The 20,089-nt window shown below is 41.7% G+C and overlaps 1 protein-coding gene across 11 annotated transcripts in view; it reads left to right on the forward strand.

Moving 5' to 3' along the window:
- The first annotated feature begins 11,159 nt into the window (after positions 1–11,159).
- Positions 11,160–20,089, forward strand: part of LDB3 (LIM domain binding 3) — a 127,004-nt gene continuing 118,074 nt past the window's right edge. For 8 of the 11 annotated variants that reach the window (XM_082052323.1, XM_082052329.1, XM_082052331.1 and 5 more), the window contains exons 1-2: positions 17,805–17,926; positions 18,036–18,161. In XM_082052323.1, the coding sequence (XP_081908449.1) occupies positions 18,069–18,161 (93 nt within the window). In that variant the 5' untranslated portion in view covers positions 17,805–17,926; positions 18,036–18,068. Of the gene's footprint in view, positions 11,298–11,766; positions 11,921–17,804; positions 17,932–18,035; positions 18,162–20,089 lie in introns of those variants that run through there. The other 3 variants (XM_082052327.1, XM_082052328.1, XM_082052326.1) reach the window with 3 other exon arrangements.

A 20,089-nucleotide genomic window follows, 5' to 3' on the forward strand; every position in this document is an offset into this window, starting at 1 on the left:
TGTTAATAAGATGTGCATGGTATGTACCCTTAAAAGCTAGACCCTTTGCTCCTGTCATGATTTTGTTTCAAATAGTATTCTTGAAGACTATTCTCTGCACTCTTGCATTCCCTTCCACTTTTAGAGGACATAAAAAGAATGCTTCCATGGCTAGAAAAGCCTTACAAATCCACAGCATGTTGTTCTCTATATCCTTCAACTCCAACACGTACTGGAGATTAGTTTGTATCTATAAAAAGAACTACAGCTGTTCATGCTCATCTACTTACAAGACGCTTGAAAAACCACATATTAATTAGGGAGAATTTGTTTGGGAGCACTTCAAAACTCTTGTGTGTACTCCCTGTGTAGCTAACCGCTTTGCCTTTACCTCTACTGAGACTATAAAAATCATTCAGGAGAAAGCCTACAAAATTCATTTCACCTGAATAACTCTCTAAGTGATTCACATTGTAACCCCAGTGGCATTTGAAATAAATCATTATTAGTTCATATTTCAACTCATCTTAGCAGCTTTATTTGTGTCCTGTATCCTCTACTTGGCAGCCATTCTTTCTGCTTTGCTGTCTCTTTACACCCTTTAACAGAGATGACTGATTGGATTAAAATAATTTAGGACTGAGATGATTCATATTTCAGTTTAAGTCAACTGTACAGCCTGTTCTGCACTGGAGAGACGGCCTGTAGTTTACCATGCACTTGGGTATGTTCCAGTGACTTGGAGGTTTGAAAAGACCCGAGCAGAACTGAGGCGCTCCCCTTTGGCCTTTTGTGCTACAGCAGCTGTTCACAGAGCAGCCTGCTGGCAATGACAACAGCAACCAGTGCTGAGTTAATAGCTGAGCTCTTCACCTTGAGACAGCTCTCATGGGCTCAGGCTCAAATTCAGACTTGGATCACAAGTGAACATGTTTAGTCTGATCATCCAAGCAATTCTGCAAAACTGCTGAGCAACCGGTAACTATTGGTGATCTTGCAAAGAAGGAGCTGAGACCTAAGGTAATAAAAGGCTGTTGAAAGTCAAGATTGAAGTACCCAATAAGGCAGCAGTCACAAGTTGCTAATCTTTCAAATTTTCACATCCTGACAGGAAACTTTGTATGTTTTGCAGGTTACAGCCTCATTTTCAGTACTTTTGGAAACTGTTTTGTATCCACCAGTGTACTAAAAAGTATCATCATAGTAACTGAGTAAATTTTCACACATTCTCAGGTAAGACAGAGTAGCAAAGAGTTTTTCTTGAAGTCACATGCAAAACCAACAGTAAGCCTGGCATTCAGAGAAAAACAAAGGCACCTCCAATACTTTTCAGGTGTTTCTACAGCCCTTTAGGGCATAACATGGGTAAGTCGCATGTGCCCCCATTCTCCTCGGTGTGACTGGTGCCATTTTTTACTTTGGCAGCTCCAAGAAGCGCTGCAATGTGGCCCTCACCCTCTGATCCCTCAGTGAAAGATATTACCACCTCAGTAACTCTGACAGACACCTGTCTCTGCTTCTGAAACCACTGTTTCCACAGAGCTCTATTGAGAGAGGGCCCTTATCTGCAAAGCAATGTTAGTATCAGACAATGGTATTTCATAGCTGAGCAACAGGTATCTCAGTTCAAACATTTGTGCTTGTAGCCTTGCAGTTGTTAATATCATAGGAATGTGAGGAATTCCATGTTATAAATAGGTTTACACAAAAGCAGTCTTAAAACAAAGTAATAGTGTCATTCCTAGCAACCTTAAACATGGGCCACAATCCCAGAGACTAAGTGTTTCATGTAGAACAAAAAGATTACTATACCTTCCTTACTGCATCAGATTTACAGCCTAAATGCTCATTTTCAAATTCATGCAAAGTTCATGGTTGTCAAGATTTATAAGCTGTTCTATTTACACCCCTTCTACAGATGGTAGACTGAGTAGATCATCAGTGTAGGCTTAATAAAGTCAGAAAAGTTTCTGTAAAGCTAATCTAGCCTGAACAGTCTAGTATAAAGGACAAACATTAGTAAAAATATTGTTTTGGTATGAAAAGACTTCTTTTAGTTAGAGCAGTCCTGGCAGCAGCAGGGTTCTACTGGTGACACGGAACAGGAATTCTATGTACCTGGCTCACAGAGTAAAGCAAATGCTGCAAGAGTCATGTCATTGTAGGAAAATGCTAGTACATTTTCCAAACACTGATATCACTCCACTGTGTATAGAGGTGCCAGGATCTCATGACTGCAAAGATTGCAAAGCTGGCCTCATAGTGATGGGTTGGCATATTACCTACAAATACATTTGTCCCTGAAATTGGCTCTCAAGACCAAGATTCACACAAAACTGGGGGTAAATAGTAAGACCCCTGGCTGGTAAGAATAGAAAGGTGTTCAGCCCTCTTTACAGCAAAGTGTTCCTCCATACCCTTCTGTTTTGGTGGGTTTTGTTTGTTTTTTGTTGTTGCTGATTTAAAACTTAAGCAAACAGCAGTATTGATGCAGATTTAGTTCCAAAGATTTTTTTGATCACTTTCAGGAAAATTTTAACCAACTCTCGCCACGGAGGCTTTATATGGGAGAACCTTTCTAAGACCTACTTTCATTTGGGCTACTACAATACATATTCAGTCATAATCCATCAGATCTGTGATGGAGCAGCACAGAAATTCACAGCATCAGTTCTCCATCAGTCTTCAAGTAAGCACTAATGTACACCAGACTGGTCATAGTTGTGAACACATAACCAGAGAATAGAATATACCTTAATGCTTTTGGTAACACTTCTCCACATGTTACTCAAGTTCACTTAAAAAAAAAAAAAAAGAAGAAAATAAGAAAAACAGGTTAAAAACAAACTGACAAAAAATGGGGTTTCTCTTTTTTATGCACAAAAGCTTCAGATTTTAATTCAGAAGTTCTTTCCCAATGACCCTGCTCACCTTTATCCTGTTGTGCAGATTGCAGAGAGCCTGCTCAGCTCAGTCCACGTCTCCTAGAGATTCTTCTCAGTTTCCCTCATCCCAGCAGTGAGTGACCATTCAGCTCTTTGCTAGTTAATCCCCAGGGCCAGAGGACAGGCCTTCACTTACCCTTTCTAAGGACCTGTCATGAAATAGCTGTTTCTTCCCTCACTTCTCTTTGTAACCCTGATCTCTTGAGTGCCCATAAGCCTGGGTCTCAGCTCCTTTCTACCAGGCAGATCCTGCAGTCAAGCCTTCCTTGTCACTCTCCCCAGAGACAGTCCTAGAGCAGTCCAGCTTTCAAGCCCTCCCAGCAGTATCACCACCCTCTTCTAGTTCTCACTAGTTCACACTTCTGGTACCCCTTTCCAAGTTGTCCCCAACGCCCTCAGGTGCCAAAGGCAGCATTAATTAAACATAGTTCCCTCTTGGCTTTCAAAGAAACCTTCCAACATAGCAGGTACACAGATGGAATCAGGGTTTATAATAATCCTCCAACTGCTATTTAAAAATATGAATCCTTTTGAGGCTGCTGTCCTCAGCTGAAATCTCTGAGTAACAGAAGCATGTGGCAGAACCCTTAATGTGTATTGATACATCTTATTTGAAGTGCTGCTTTCCAGAGGCACTGGTTAAAACTCACTTTCTGCTGCTGCTCAGTGAAGTAGGAAGATAACAATCTGAGGAAGAACAGAGTTGAGGTAGTAGCATCAGGCAGCTCAGTGGTTGGTCATATTCAATGCATACATTCCTTCTGAAAATCATTCCTCTGAAAAAGAAAAAAAAACCACATTTTTTCAGGTCCTGGATCATTACGTTCAGTCCAACGAGAAATAAGTTTCATGCAGTAAAAGCTGTTGTCCTTGGGCACTCTAGAGACCATTTATTTCAACTGAAGGAATTTGAAAAGTGAAAACTCTATGAAACATAATGGGAAACTCCATTTCAATACATCATACCTACTTTAATTCTTGATTTACCCCGAATTGTCATGGTAGAAGATGGCCAAGGGCAAAGGAAGCAAAAAAGAAAACACAATTCAGGATATCCATTAGCACTGCATCAAAATAAAGTGACTGTAAATAAGCTAGGGAATCCTGAAGGGTGGCAAAACATAACAACTTCATAACTTCAACATGCCTCTTCTCTTTCCTGTTGTGGGCCACTATCAGAAAAGGAACTTAAGAATTCCCATCTTGTGTCAGCTTTCTCCTTGTTTCTTTCACTTACTCAACCCTCCTTGATTTTTTCTCTCATGTAGGAGCCAGTCCATAGTGATTTGAGAGACAGGGCTAAGGAGGTCACAGCATGCGTTAGAGAGCTTCATCTTGCAGCTTCCCTTCATTATGCTGTCTCCAGAAATAGAAAGAATCCCCACCACAGCTGAACCTGCTCCACAAAGGCAATTGCCTTTGTGCTGTGACCCAGCTTTTAAAATTAAAATTACTGCAGGAGTTTTCAAAATAACCCAAATGACTGTCCAACATCATTGGAAACCTAGGATTCTGAGTTTAGATAAGATCAGTGCACTTCTTTCGCCAAAAGAAGGCCAGGGCCGCATGCCTTACCAGAACAGACATACAGGTGAGAACGGCATGGTACCAGTGAAGATTACAGCATAATGCTTCAGCCACATGAGGTAGATCCTGATGGAAACTGGGTTTCAGAGAGATGTAATTTCTCATTTACTATTTAAGGAGGATTCTCTGAACAGAAGATCATGGCAGTTAAAACACTTCACAGGGATCTCAAAACAGTACTGAATTTGTCAGTCAAAATCGCTAAAACAAAACAAAAGTCCCATGGCACTAAAGCCATATCCCCTACTAAGCACTTTGTGTCTTAGTGATCAGTTTCCTACTTGCTTAAGATTTTCACAATACTAGTATTTCTTCCCGAGTTCTGGATCCCTCAGGACTGGAGACAGATTTGAGAAAGGATGCTGCTGCTGCAAAAGATATTCAATTGAACTTCAGCAACTGAAACTCTTTGGAAGTCCCAGCCTAAGTACTAATGCAACAGTCCCAGCTATTACATATTCAGTGAAAATTACACTCACAATATTGGTTGATTTGACAAGTCAAGAGGACAACATAGTGTTTCTGTTTCAACGTGTGACTAACCTCTAAGTACCTGTCTTTCTCTGCTTCCTTCCTCCGAGAGCTAGCAGTTTGGTTCTACTTAAGAAATATTGGTTCCAGCAGATTTATGTGACTTCAGTTATAATTCGATTGTTATTATTTTACCTGACCTCAGTTTGCAAGATCTCATCAAAAGAAAAAAGCTCATCACTGGGCACACATTTCATTGGAGCCTTCATTCCAGCTACAATACTGGCTTACTCCAGGATATCTGTTGAGGTGGTGATGTTAAACAAATTTTACTTTATGTTTGAAGGGCCAGGAAGAATTCTGTGGGATGTTGAAAGTGGGGGCAAGGAGATGCCACCCTTTGAAAAAAAGCATATATCAGCAGTCATTTTCCAGTGGCTGACAAATTTATTTAAAATCATTACCTTTACTTGCAACTACAAAGTAGACAAAGCATTACTTGTAGGCCAGTGTGAGAAAAGCAGCTGAGCCAGTTCACATGTTCTATTTACAGTGAAATGAAAAATTATCAGAAAAGTGCGGCTGATCTTGCTCCTCCTTTACTGCTTTGATGCAGTGAATGTATCAGCAGCAGAACAAAATACTCGTTAATTCTGGTTTGTTAAAATAGGTGAGCTTGGCAGCCTTTCTTCATTTGGATAATCTAGAGGTGATATATCCTTTTGTAAATAACTTTTAAAAGGCTCTGGGAATGTATATTTTAATGCTTGAGTGGTGCCTGAGTGCCCTTATTTGGAAGAGCCAACTGATTCACAGTTTTCTCAGATAAGTTCATCCTAGTCCTCAGACATCACAATCAAAATCAATAGGCTCAACTGAACAAACCATCAGATCAAGGCACCAAGTAATCAAACTGAACGAGACTGATACTCAGCTGACACTACTTTGTGGTAAGTATCAAAGATAATAAATTCTGAGCCAGAGTATGACATTAACTCCCTCTGTGACCTTGAAAATTCAATTCACTGCAGCATCCAAGTTTATCTGTAAATGGGCATATCGTTTACTCTTGGAGTGCTGCAAGGTAAAATTAGGAAGGTTTTGCATAAAGGTTGCAAACTGTAACCTTTTTTCCATAATCAAACAGAGGATCAGCAGTGCATGTTCTAAGAAAGATGCAATGATGGATTAATTAGCCTTCAACTGAGAGATGCAGATATATCAAGTGAAACAGGTGGGAAGAGATTCACCATAACTTCACCTTCATACAAATGGCATGCACTTACAATTGATTACTTACAGTTGAACGGTGAAGCTAGAATTAAGAGGCCAGCATTTATTTAGACAAGCTAACTGAAAATATATCGAATTTAAACTTAAAGAGAATGCCATCTTCTGACTAAAATCGGAGCACAAGATTTGTGGATATTTTGTAGTCAACACAAACATTTTGAGGCTGGATTGGCCTCAAGTATGAAAGCAGCCTGGGTTATGAGTCCAGCTGTGTTGCTGGGGTTCATTCTGCTGACAGTCCATCTTGAATTACCTACTGTCATAACTCTAGTTTTACCCTGTCCTAGGAATGTTATGCTAATAATGTACCTCAGGGAAATGACAGGAACAGTCCAAGGAGGTTACCACACCGACAGCTTTCTTTCTATGTTTGAGCAAAACTCTGGAGTTGCAATTCACAATGCTGTATTGAACCCTATGTAACAGCTTGATGTTTTGATTGTTTTGTTTGCTTGTTTGTTTGCTCTTGTATGTGGGCAACATTAGAAACTTCACAGAACTGCTAAGACTGAAAATGGGAATTATGAATCTCTGTCTTACAAGGGTCAAATTACCAAAGTAGAGTCACTCTAACAATATGCTGCAATGTGCTTGCTACATCTTCCTAAGATTTTTTGTAAAATTTCTGCAAAAAAATAGTTCTGATGATCAAAAATATTAGATTAATTTGGCAGCTTTTTTTTGCCAATGTCAGAAATTAAACTACAATCCTACAGGAATCAGGCTGTTAACTGCACACATCTATAGTCCTCATTTTAAATAAATTCCTTCCAGTCTTCTATCAGAAGGTAAGTGAAAATTGTGAGTTGTTTTGCAAATTGCTTATTCATTTGCTAATGACAGAAGGAACAGATCATTGAATCTCCTGCCCACTTACACAGCATGGGCAAAGGACAGTGAAAGTCAGAACTGCTAAGCCGTAAGCACTCACACATGGAAGGGCCTCATTTACTGGAGCTGCTATAATTTGGGTAAATTACAATGCAAATGCACCTCAGATCTGTGCTCCTTTAAAATGTAGCACTTCTGTCTGAACAGTCACATCAAAGTCACCACAGAGAAATAACACCTACACAGCTCACCAAAACCAAAGGTAATATCTTGTTACTGGTTGTCATCAAGTAGAGGCTCCCAGAAAGCCACACTCGTAACTAGTTTATTTCTTAACTCAGAATGGTAACTTCTTCAGCTGTGCAGGGAATGAGATCAGCCATCAAAAGCTATATCCTAGGAGAAAGCATGTCTGTATTTTGTCCTGCAATGCATTTACTTTACACACTAATTTTCCTAACACCATTATTGGTGAGGAATCCCTCAATAGCTGAGGAGGCCAGGCTTGTTGGGCAGCAATCATTCTTTCAAGTTTCCATCTGTGATGGTTGTACCTTCAATTTACAGTTACTGTAACTAAACTGTGAGATAGCTTACCAAGATGCCTCATAAGCCTAATGAAATATTTCAGAAATTTATGAAAAGCGAGGGGCTTATTTACAAGGGAAACAATCTTTCTGTGACAGACCTGTGGCTGAACAGCTAATGCAACAGTTGTGGAGATCAGATTGTGATTAGAAGAAAGGGCAAAAGACTTGGAGAAAGACTTGTGGAAAACCCAGATGGAACTATCCCAATTTTCCAAGAAAGGAAATTGCCCAGGCTGAAATAAAACTCATGGGTCAAAAGCAAATCACACCAAGTGAGTCACAGAGAAAAATGGACAGCTAATTCTACCAGTAAGCTTTTTTCTGAAGGCAAATAGGATGGTTTGCACAGGATAGCCTGGACAGAGTAGTCTCTGTCTTCAGCTTTCTGTACTAAGTGGTGATCCTGAAGCTGTTTCACAGAACTATTCCAAGGCCATTGGTAGGTTAGCAGTGTATTTTTTAAATATTATTTAAAATGCAAGTTTAATACTGTCATTAGTGCTTGCCAGAAAAGGGAAACAGAGGATTTTGTCCCTCCAAAAGGCAAGCACAAGTTTCTGGGAGCAAATCTGTAGTCTCTTTTAGAGAGTTCTGAGCAGGTAGACCTCCCATACTTTCAAATTCTCTGGTCTTGAGTGAGTTAATGAGCAACACAAAAGCTAGTGGATACCACCCTGTTTCAAATAAAAACGAATTCTGAGATAAAACTAAACCACCACTTATCAGAACGGGATTATGGGCCAATTTTCTGTCATCCTTGCTGATGTGTTTACCAGGAACTAGAAAATCAGGTTGCTAAAGCTGTTGTAAAGTTTCAGGTATAAACCCTTAAATCGAAATATGATTTTTCCTATGATATGTAAAATGGAATAATAATCTAACAGATCATCACCCTATTAATAATAAAATAAACATAATTTTCCTCCATCTGGATCACATTTTCCAACCTGTCATCAATTATGTTTCTTTCCAAGGCTTGCTCATCTGCAGGAGAACTACTTCTGGTCATGGTGCAGCTTTTTTTATTCAAAGAGGTTTTCTAAGAGACAGCAGATTCGATGAGGAATTCCGCAAAGGATAGCAAAGAGCTCACCATCAGATTTGGTTAGCATCAGCATTTGTAAAGAAAGATACACAAACTTTTAATAAATTGATTTGAATAAATTTCTTACATTTTACCATACCATTTCACTGCTGCCTTAAGACTAATGCAACAGGCAACGGTTCATAGTTCTGAAAAAATAGTTCGGTATTTCCATGGCTCAAGGCATCAGTAGCCACAAACAGCCATTTAAAAAATCAATTTTATAATTGCTTTCTTTATTAAAAGTCAAATTTAATATACTGCTGTCAGTATCAACACTTTTTTTCCCCCCAAATAATATGTATAATTTTAGCTAGGAATTAATTTTGGAAAAAGTTATATCTAATATGTTGTTGAAAATTACCTTAGCTACAAAACGGACTGTGCACAATGCTATGGTGTGCTTTTCTTCCTTCCACAGCAGTCATCCCATTATTTTCCATATTGTCATGTGTTTTTAGGGGGGTAGAAAAAAGAAAAAAAGTTGCAAGGACTTTGTTTTTGTAATCCATGGTAAAACTGATCTGCTCTATTTGCAAATTGCCTTAGATCTGACAAACCTATAATATAAACTGCATTGTCTTGTAGTAGTTATACCTTTAATGCTCCATGAAAAACAATGTATTTAGGCATCTGACAAGATGCAAAATATTTCCTTTGGGGAGGTAAGCTGACCTGTCAGTGGAAGATTTTTTCCACTACTATTTAGTCACAATCCACAAGAATGTGAACTTTGGCTAAATATAAATACAGAAATAATTTAGATCATTATTTCCTGCCCCGGTCTGTGCATCCTGTGTGTTGAAGCAAAAGACCCCACTTAATGTGCATCGCAGTCAGGTGCATATGTGGAATAAACAGACTTCAGGTTCCATGAGAAACACTAAACCCCAGCTGCAATACTTTTAAGGAGGCTAGAGATGTGCTGAGAATGTACTCAAAAAGGTTGTTTTGCACTCCAGTGATGCCACTGCTGGATTTATTCCTGCACACGACCTGAGAGACACTTTCATAGAATCATTTTGGTTGGAAGAGACCCTCAGGATCATCAAGTCCAACCACAACTTAACCTAACTCTAGTGCTAAACCACGTGCCTAAGAACCTAATCTAAACATCTTTTAAACACCTCCAGGGATGGTGACTCCACTGCCTCTCTGAGCAGCCTGTTCCAATACCTGACAACTCTTTCCATGAAGAACTTCTTCCTAATATCCAATCTAAACCTCCCCTGGTGCAACTAGAGGCCATTTCCTCTTGTCCTATCACTTGCTACTTGGGAGAAGAGACCAACACCCCTCATCCTACAACCTCCCTTCAGGTAGTTGTACACAGCAATAAGGTCTCCCCTCAGCCTCCTTTTCTCCAGTTCCCTCAACCCACGCTTTCATTTTAAAGGTTCTGTTAACCACTGAGTACGAGAGCCCGTGAACAGGAGGGGGACTGGACGTTCCTGGCTCCACACGGCTGGCGGGGCGCGGAACGCTGCCGCAGCCGCCCCCGCTGAGGGCGGCCCGGGGCAAGGCGCCTGTCCCTGGTGCTGACGGGCGGCCCGCCGGGGAAGCGCCCTTCCCCGCCACAGGCCTCGCCCGGCGCCGGGATTTGTGCAGGCGAGCTCAGCGCAACTCTGGCTTGGCCGAGAGCTTCCCGGCCCAGGGTGTTCTCCCGCCGGCGCAACTCCCAGGCAGGCGACTCTGGCGGGGCAGCGCGGGGGTTCAAGGGTTTTAACGCTTGGGAACAGGCTTTTTTCTTTTAAACAAGCTCATACAGCTGCGTCTCAGTCTGAGGAAGCAGCCACCTTTACGGAAAATACTTCTGGGTGCAGGCTATAAAACCTTCGCATAGCGCTGCTGAACAAAGGGATGTATGTAGCGGGTACCTTGGATCTTGATAAAACTCAGCAGCCATATGAAGTCACCACGAAGCTAAGGATCCTAAATTCGGGTGGGCAACTACGCCTTCATTTTTTCTTTTTTTTTTTTTTTTTTTTAATTGTCTTCCAAACCCTTTGTCTCCTCTCGGGCTCTCCTTTTAACTTTTCCACTCAATTAAAACGACTATTACCTACCAATATCAGTGAATCACCAGGGGAAAAAAAACCGCTTCACTTTCACTCTTCTTGAGAGGAAACCACCGATTTCACACGTTGCAGCGGTAAATGGGGGGTGAAGGCTGCAGGCTCCGAGCTCGCAAAGCATTGGAGCACATGCCGAAATGCTTTGGCTGAGCGCGAGCAGGACACCAGTTTCCCGCCCGCCCCGCGGGACCGTTGCCCTTGCGGCGCGTGCCGGGAAGCCGGGGCAGCACCCGCCTCCCGCGCCGCCTTCCAGAACGTTCCGAGTCCCTCCGGGGGGGGGGGCATCCCCCGCGCTCCCCCCCACCGCCATTTCTCCCCTCGCCGCTGAGGGCAACCAGACGGGTCACGCTCGGCGCCTCTCGGATACCTGCTCCCCCGGCGTTCAGCCGAACCGCTCCCCACAGCTCTGCGTCCCTTCCCGCTCAGCCACCGAGGCCATGAGGTGATCTCCGCTCGGAAACGCAGTTTTAAAGAGTGTTCGGGCACCGCGGGTAACGGGTTCTCGATTAACGGTCGCTCCGTAAACCGCCCGCGGCGGCAAATCCCCTCACGCTCCTCCTCGCCGCCTAGCGCCCCCTCGCGGCGGCCCCACGGAAGCCTCCGGTCGGCGCCTTCCCCTCAGCCGGCGCTGGCGGCGCCCGGTGGGCACCAGCGCCCCGGGCACGCCACGCCCACGCACGGCGGAGGCGCCCGGAAAGGCCGCGGGCGCTTTAAAATCCGCACCTTGGCGGTAGCGGTGTTTCCTTTGCCCGGGGCGCCGGCGGTGATGCCGCCTCTCCCGCTCCCTTCAGCCTTCCCCCCCTCACCGGGGCCACCCTCTGGCTGCGGGGGCGGAATGTCCGTGGGTGCGTGTGACCGCAAGCGCCGCCCGCCGAGGGCAGCTGCGGCTCTTGCGCGGGCGGAGACCTCCGCCCGCCGGTCCTCTCGGGGACTTGGCCGCGCCCGCCGATACCCACCCTCCGTGGCTGCGGCACGGTCAAGCGGTGCGCGGCCGGAGGTAGCGGTGGGCTCCCGGGCGGCCTACAGTTACCGGTTACGCTACTCGGGACACTGCGAGTGGGCAAGGTGGGTCGCGCCGCGGCGCTGAGGGAAGGAGCGGCGCCAGGGCGAGGGGCCGGGCTCTGTCACGCAGAGGGGGCCCGGGGCGGTGGCGCCGCCCGAGGGCCGCAGCCTAGAAAGGGCGGATCTGCCGGTGCTCCCCTTTCCGGGGCTCAGCGGAGCGCCCAGCGGGCAGGCGGCAGGTGCTGTGCTAAAAGGGCTGGCAAGCGGCTGCAGGCTGGGAGCCACTTGCTCTCTTTAAAAGTCTCCCTGCAAGTTTAAAGAGTTTCTCTAGTGGAAAATGTTACCCAGTGAAGACTTTACCGGGAAAGCAGAAGTGAGTAAGTGAGTCATTTGACTGAAATCTAACTAAGATTAAACCTTGCATCCTTGTGCATAGGGGTACATGCATAGAGGTGCACTGCTACATCAGTGTGGTGTAGTCATCCCTGAGGAATCTATGCAATGGTGAAATTGCACTGGTGGCACAACATCCCTCTTCTAAGCCTGGTTATATGGTCATTGTGCTGTGCTAAACCTCAGGCTCTCTGGAGCCAAGCCAACATCGTAGAAGTCCTGTGACATCAGTGTCACAGCTCAGTCTATGTGGAGCTGACTATAATCTGCACATAGCCTCTTCAGCCATTTTTGTGTGTGTTTGGATTTTTTTTTTCTTTAGCTGTCTTCTCCTGTAGGCCAAAACAGTCAATTAGGATCCCCTGCAGCAAGGCACAAATTACAGCAGTCACAGGGTTGCTATAAACTTTCCTGGTTTCAGCCCAGAATTGGGGAATGATATAACCAGAATGGCAACGTTTTGCAACCTTCTCTTTCTGGTTCAAGCACCTATATTAGAAACTGAGTTCTGTATTTTAATTCAGTTGCTGCTTTTGATTTGTTCTGTAACCTAAGCACTATGGCTACATATGTAAAAAGGAGGTGGTAACAACAAGGTGTTTAGGTGTTCTTTACCTTGAAAAAAATAAATTCGGTAGCTTGGTAAAGTAGGTGTCATGGAAGTGTTTAAGTATTTCATGTTGTATTGGGTGCCTTTAAAAACAATGGCTGAAATGGTGAGTAGGTGAGAACATGGTAACATAACTTAAATCTTTTTGTAATACAGAGGTAATAAAGTCTTTGTAAACAGTCTGGTCAGGTGTCTTTTCCCTTTGTTTGGTAACCTGTCTCTCCACAGGTATGGTTTCCAGTTTAGCATAGTTACCAAAAATCTTCGAATCTTTTAAAGATAAGTCTGACTATACTATGGTGTATATACATTCTTTTGTGATAGTGAAAATAGGTTATGACAGGAAAAAAAAAAAAGGCAGGAGAAAAAAGTGTGAAATGGCATTTTTCAGCAGTAGTAAGACTAGTCATGGTGAAGGATCTAGTGGTGAGGGTAGGCAGCAAATCTGATTACCTGGTAAGGTGATACTGCTAGCAGCAAACAGCCAAACAGAAAACAGTGTGAGTTGCATTTCTGAAGGCATTGTATTACAGAGAAGGGAGATAATATTCCATCATTATATTGCTCTAGCAAATCTCCCCAGGAATACTATATTCAGTTGGGACCCACAAACCACATTACTAGAAAGGTATCGACAGAGCAGAATTTGGAAAAGCCAAGTGTGATAGAAAATTGAGCTTCTTAAGAAAGATAAAAATACAGGAATTTAGGATAACTCAATAAAGGGCCTAAGGAACTCAGAAATACAAGGTTCAGTGAGAACTGAAGGATTTTGATTAAATGGGTGAAACAAAGCTGTATGTGGAAGTACAAGCAGGACTAGCTCAACTTTGTTCAGAGCTCAGCAATGAAGGAAAGGAGATGGCAATGAGCTGTTTTGCATTGTAGAATAGTTTTGCTTTGGATGCAATATTGAAATTGTGCTGAACTTGTGGGAAAAAAATCTTTGCTCTTGGTAATTACTTCTATATTCGATATGATGTTGGCAAGCCAGGAATTTGGAGGTAAAAAGTTTTTACATCTCTAATATGTCAGTTTCAAATGCTTTAGCACTGATTAGCCAATGTTATAGTAAATGTGCTGTTTTGCCCTGTGGATTGCAATGAAGATCAGTCCCCAAATACAGCTGTTGTTTCCTCATTATTTGGTTAATTAAAAAATTTGGAAAACTCTGATTGCGTATATCAGATATCTGGTTCAAAGCTGGGGTTTTCTTCGTGCATCTGTCCAGGTGAGCAGTTTCTTCACACGCTCCCAATCCATTCTCCTGACCTTTCCACTCTTCTGAAAGAGTGTAGATATTCTTACTGAGGACAGTACAGGACATGTTTGTCATAAAGCTGAATTCTACCTTCTCATATTGCCACTCTCTCAGGTGAGGGAGACTGAAACAGAGGCAACCAGTTTTTTTGTGGTTTGGTTTCGTTTGTTTGTGTGTGGGGTTTTTTTGTGTTTATTTTGTTTGTTTGGTTGGTTGGTTGTTTTTTTTTAAGGAATGTCTATCTAGCTGGTTGGAGATCTTTTTGTCAAAGAAGAAATTATAGTTTATTCCATTGCAGAGCAAGCCTTTCACTTGCCTGAAGAAAAACATTAAAGGTGGTTGAAACCATGACCGTGCATATAATCCTGGTTTATATGCCAATGATACTTAGTCTGTTGCAGATCAGAAGTCAAACTCTCAAGCAATCTACTTCCGAAATACTTAATGATACAAATGATACAACCTCGTTGCTTCAATAACAGTAATTCAAGGCTCTTCTATGAGCACATCTATCACTGCAGCTAAAATATAACCAATGAGTAATGTGGCCAACCTAATGAAGTGATAGCAACTTGAACAATTGGAATTTCCATTACTTGTATCCTTCCACCTTAATTTAGCATTGACAGTATTGGTGTTTATTTCATTCACTTAATGGCCATGCACTCCCAAGCATGCACTTGTAGCTTTCCTAAGGTCAGTTCACTGTAACACAACATGGTCTCCTAGCGCATGTGAATTGTTTCCGCCAGTGTAACGTTTCTGACGTAGCTCTGCAAGGGCGACTCTGCTCAGGCGCCGAGGCTGGAGGTGGCAGCTTTCTCCTCTGCTGTAGAGTCTCCAGATCCTGGTACCCATCCAGCTTCCTTGCAACTGTTCCCATCAGTCAACTGGTGAGCTCTGGGGGGGACCTGGTGAGCTCTGAACAACTCTGTTTTTATATCTGTAGAGAAAATGTCACCCTGCTCCTGGAATGTGGTTTTATTTTTTTTTTTCTTTCAATGACATTCCTTACACCAGTGACCTCATCTGACTCAGCATAACTTCTGGCTGTAGGGAGAGAAATATAAGTCATAGATTTTGACATAGCTGGAGAACACAGGGAAAAAGGCACACCAAGAGAAACAAAGTACTGTTATTTGAGCAAACCAAAAGTGATTTTTGGAGCAGTCTAACAGGCAGTTATGGAAACCAACTAGAACCTACTCTAAACATCACAAGCTTCTGAAAACAAGGGGATTGTCTATTATGTATGTACAGTTTATTTAATTCTCAGGTTTTCTGGAAGGTTTTGCTGAGGTTTATGCTGGTAGCCATGATGACACTGTACCTGCTGCACCATCCCAGTTCCCTGGGTTTGCTCTGGATGTTTTTGAGAACGCTCATGTCTCTCACCTTTGAAAACGGGGGTGGATCACCAGCTTTCTTATTTAGAGGCTGCTTGTATTAAGTTGTGCAAACACAGAAACCAAAGGAGTAGGAATAGTTTAATGTGAGGACCTCAGTTTAACATTTCATTCAAATGACAGTGCCCCTAATGAGATTACCACTTCAGTTTCCTAGTATACCACCCAGCCTGAAGCATCTCAGACCCTTTCAGATGTCCTAAACTGATAAGCAAATGGCATCTTACATATGTGAAACTAGGATAGAAGCACATAGTGTTTGATTAAGCAGCATCCCTGTTTCTCAATGTGTAGCTCTGGTCAGCTTGATATCTGTGCAATTTTATTCTATTCTGGGTTTTGTTCTCCCACTCCCTGCACCCTTGCAATGACTGAAGATTTAAGTGTAGAAAGGTAACGTGCACAGAATTCACAGTCCATAAAAACATAACCACTCTTACAATACTTTTTTTCTGTGATACTGTCTTTACTAGCAATGACTTGCCATGTTTGTCGTACTCCTGTTTTTATTCCATTCTCCTGAACCCTCGAAATGGAGCCGAGAAAGATCACTAAAAAGCAACAGTGAATTTCTAGGAAAAAGGAAAGGAATAGTGCAGTGAGAATTTACCTTTAATTTTTTTTGTGTGCATTTAAAAAAAATAAATAAAAATATTCAGCACCAGGATTTAGAAAGAGACCTCCTGGATAAACTGGCAAGCCTGAAAATTCTGCTTTGTGAAGTGCAACAGGTTAGTTTTGTCTCCTCTCAAAGTAATCATCCTATCATCACTGGTTGTGGCCTCCTATAGGGTATGTTTCAAATGCTCTTAATGTACATATACCCTTGAGATATTTTTGAGACATCAGAAACTAATTTTCTTTTTAAGCTTTGTGTTGCTATCTGCATTGATTTTTATTTGGGCCAGTTCTACTGGCTGAGTGCAACTTTTCACTTATATCTTTGTGGATTGCTGTGGTTTAATTTGGACCTCTGACTAAAAAAATATGGTTATGTGGTTTAGTCTAGCATCTGTGTGGATCATAATTATTCCCTTGGGCAAATGGCTTTTTTACCACTGTGAATACTAAACAAGTACTACGATTGCATCATGGTTTTGAAAAATTATTGACCATCTCCTCAGATGAACTGAGGCCCTGGTAGTGTTTGCTCTCTCCTGTTTCACTGCCAGTTTTTCTATCAAGTTTTAAAGTAGGTGTATGGGCAGGGTGACTATTATCAGTGTTCAAATGAAGCTACCTCACTATAGTGCATCATGTGATTTTTATCAGAGTAGAACTCACGCTTTTTTTTTTTTTTGCTTTTTCTTTTTTTTGCCCCTCCTCCCCCCCCCCCTTTTTTTTTTTCCTTCTCTCTCCACTTTAATGTAATGGGAATTTATTTATAATTGGAGACTAAAGATGGGGATGCTGCAGAGATACAGTAGAGTGCTTCTGGAGGTCCTGCACATATTAATGACTTGAAAGGGGGGAGCGTTATTTAATGTTTATAGGTTTTATCCTGAGAATAAAAGCTTTTTGTGTATATATGTAGTTCTGCAACAGCTTCACCTTTTCCTTCTTGTTCTCTGTATTTTAGCTATTCCTAATCCAAGGCAGAAATACTATCCAGCATTACTGAAAGTAAAGTTTTATAGAACACCTAACAACTGGAATATAAACTATGAGAAATCAAGGAATGAATTAAGGATGCAGTTAGCTAGCTATTTGTATTCTTAGCCTTCTGTTTAAGTGTCATGCCTTTTGAAGACTTGTATCAAAATAATGAGACAGGTAAGTAGTGAAACTATTTTTTGCCACAGAAATTAAATGCTGATTAGAAATAATCCATATTACCTCAGTCTGCATTCAAAGAGAACAGATTTTAATTTTCCCTTGAGAAAGCAAGAGCTATGAAATGAAGAGCCAGACATGTGATGCTAAATGTGTGTAGTGTATACTATTTCCAGGTTAACAAACCAACAAAAAAAAGAGGGCGAACACTTTTTTTTGGTGCCTTTCCTGCTACGTATGGAATATGTAAAAATAACTTGTTTGTAGTACATTGTATATCATGGTGCAATAGACATGTTCTGAAGTAGAAGTTACTAATGGCTCTGCAGTTGTTAACAGGTTAGTAGAGAGATTTGAGTGTTGGGATTTTAGCATGGGATTTTGTTTGCTCCTTTTATTACAAAATGTGTTCTGCTCTTATAGTAACTGAGCACAAAGGGGGGCTTGAGAAGCCTAGAAAGATCTGTCCCCTTCCCTAGGGGCTATATTAGACCTCTGAGTCATGAAGTCTTTGCATAGTAGGTGTCTGGTTACAAACCTTTTATGGGCCCTGCTCAGCTGGGATATCAGCATCTGCGTTATAGCTCCCATCTATTCTTAGGTGATATCCCAGCTCGACTGAACAGGCAAGGCAGGAAGAGAATTGTTTTCGCTATATAAAACTCTTCCCTTTTCTCATTGTTTGTTTTTTTTTTTTCACGCTTTCTCTGTCTACCCCATCCTTCTGTTCTGCAGTGCCTTGTTGCTGCCTTGTGAAAGAGGTACAAAATGGCTTACAGTGTGACTCTGAATGGACCTGGACCGTGGGGTTTCCGACTGCAAGGGGGCAAGGACTTCAACATGCCCTTGACCATCTCCAGAGTAAGTGAGCAAAAAAACTTTGTTGAGCTTGGTTAGGTTGGAAAATACCAGTGAACTAGTCATATGTGCACTTTGACCTGGCCTATGAAAACAGAGGATGTTTGCACCTAGGTCTGAACAAAGAAAATATAATATGGCCTTTAAATATACCAGTTCAAGGTACAACCTGGCACTGATGATGCCTCAGGAAGACAGTTCTGGTCAGTATATTTTTTAAGAATGACAATACTGTCTTTTAAAAATAAGCTTCCAGTTCTATTTTGTATGGTGTTGACTCTTTTTTTCTGCTGATAGGGGCCTCACTAGTCCTGTCTACTTGACGGGGGAAAGGAGTAGAACAACTATGAATGGGAATATAAAATTATGTTTCTAGAAAATAAACATATAACTTCTTGTAAATTCATGAAGCCTAGGTGTTAATACTAGACAAAGATGAGGATACATGTCCTATCTTTTGGAAGGGAGCAATAATTGGATAAAATCAGATACGTCAAGCAGAAGACTCAATAGTGCTTAAAATACAGTCTTAAATTATGCAGAAGCTTTCCATTTGCAGCTGACAAACAGCATGTGATTTAATAATTAATTACCTGGTCTATCTGTCAATTACAGATTAGTCCACTTATTTCCTAGCCCTCTTTTTGGTTTTTGTTGTTTGTTTGTTTTCCTAAGAGCAATATTTTAAGGTGTTGCAGTGGAGTGGTTTTATTACCTGAATTAGCTCAGTTTCTTAAAAGTTTTAAACATTAGATTTCAGGAAATTTTCAAGCATTTCCCTTACCTACCTTTCTCTTATCAAACTAGATAGTCCTGTGTAACTTCTGGTTTGGGAACTCTGCGTTCTACTACTTCTTGCAGCTCCCTCCTTTTTTTTTTTTTTTTTTTTTCTTCCCCTGACAGTCTCAAATCTGTTCCAGAATGTTCAGATCTTTTTAGAGACATCTTGGTTCCTCCACCAATCACCTGCAGAAGGCTTATTTTGCAGAGCAATGACAGGAGAGGTTACTTACATAAGTGTTTAAAGGGAATACCAGAATGATTTAATCAGACAAACAAATAGAATGCAAATGAGGTCTGTTTCACAGCAAAAAAACCCCACCTACACTACTTTGAAAACTTGTTTTTTCACAATGAAAAGATAGTCTGCTGTCGGTACCAAATTGATATCTCTGCTAATATCATAATTCAAAGTCATGAGTGAGTTTCTGAAATCTTAACTATGTTATTTCATATTTATACTGTAAAGCTCTGTATTATGTGATCTCCCTTATTCTTATGCACAATATTCCTTTCTCTGAAGACAGAGCCACATTTACCTTAATATTATGTCCTATGATGATGAGAGGAATTTGTCATAACCCCGTTTGCAGAAGCAGCATAGTAATTGCAAAGAAGGCTGCTCTGTCAGTGTTATGAAAAACACAATAAACAACCAAAAAACCTTCTGCCCATAGAAATAAACTAATTTCATAAACTTATACTAATTTCACTGATAAGTAGTGTTGGTATTTCTTTCCTTATCCCACCCAAGGTAAGTACAGAAAGATGCCAACATATTTCCGTAGGCATTTTCATGACACTTTGCAACCTGCACTGTATGGTGTTTATTTTTTTTTATAAGTAACTCAGTCATACCCAGAGGCTGTCAGTCAAGGGTTTGTGACACTTGCACTGTATATGACACAATCAGAAATGAAAAAACAGTTGTTTCCCAAAGAATGCATTGTCTCAAATGATAATCTCTTAAAGTATACTCAGTATGCCCGAAGGCTGTATGATTCTTGTGGGGCTTTTGAGAGCATATGATGAACAGGAGTGAATCTGCAATGGCTTGATTCCCAGAGATGTGGAGGAATTACCTCTTCGCACAGCTGGCTGCATTGCCTGCAGTAGAAGTGTCAGAAAGCAGTGTTAACTGTTTTGAAGTC

Source organism: Streptopelia decaocto (assembly GCF_964273445.1).
Source record: "Streptopelia decaocto genome assembly, chromosome: 5".
In the NCBI taxonomy this organism is placed as follows: domain Eukaryota; kingdom Metazoa; phylum Chordata; class Aves; order Columbiformes; family Columbidae; genus Streptopelia; species Streptopelia decaocto.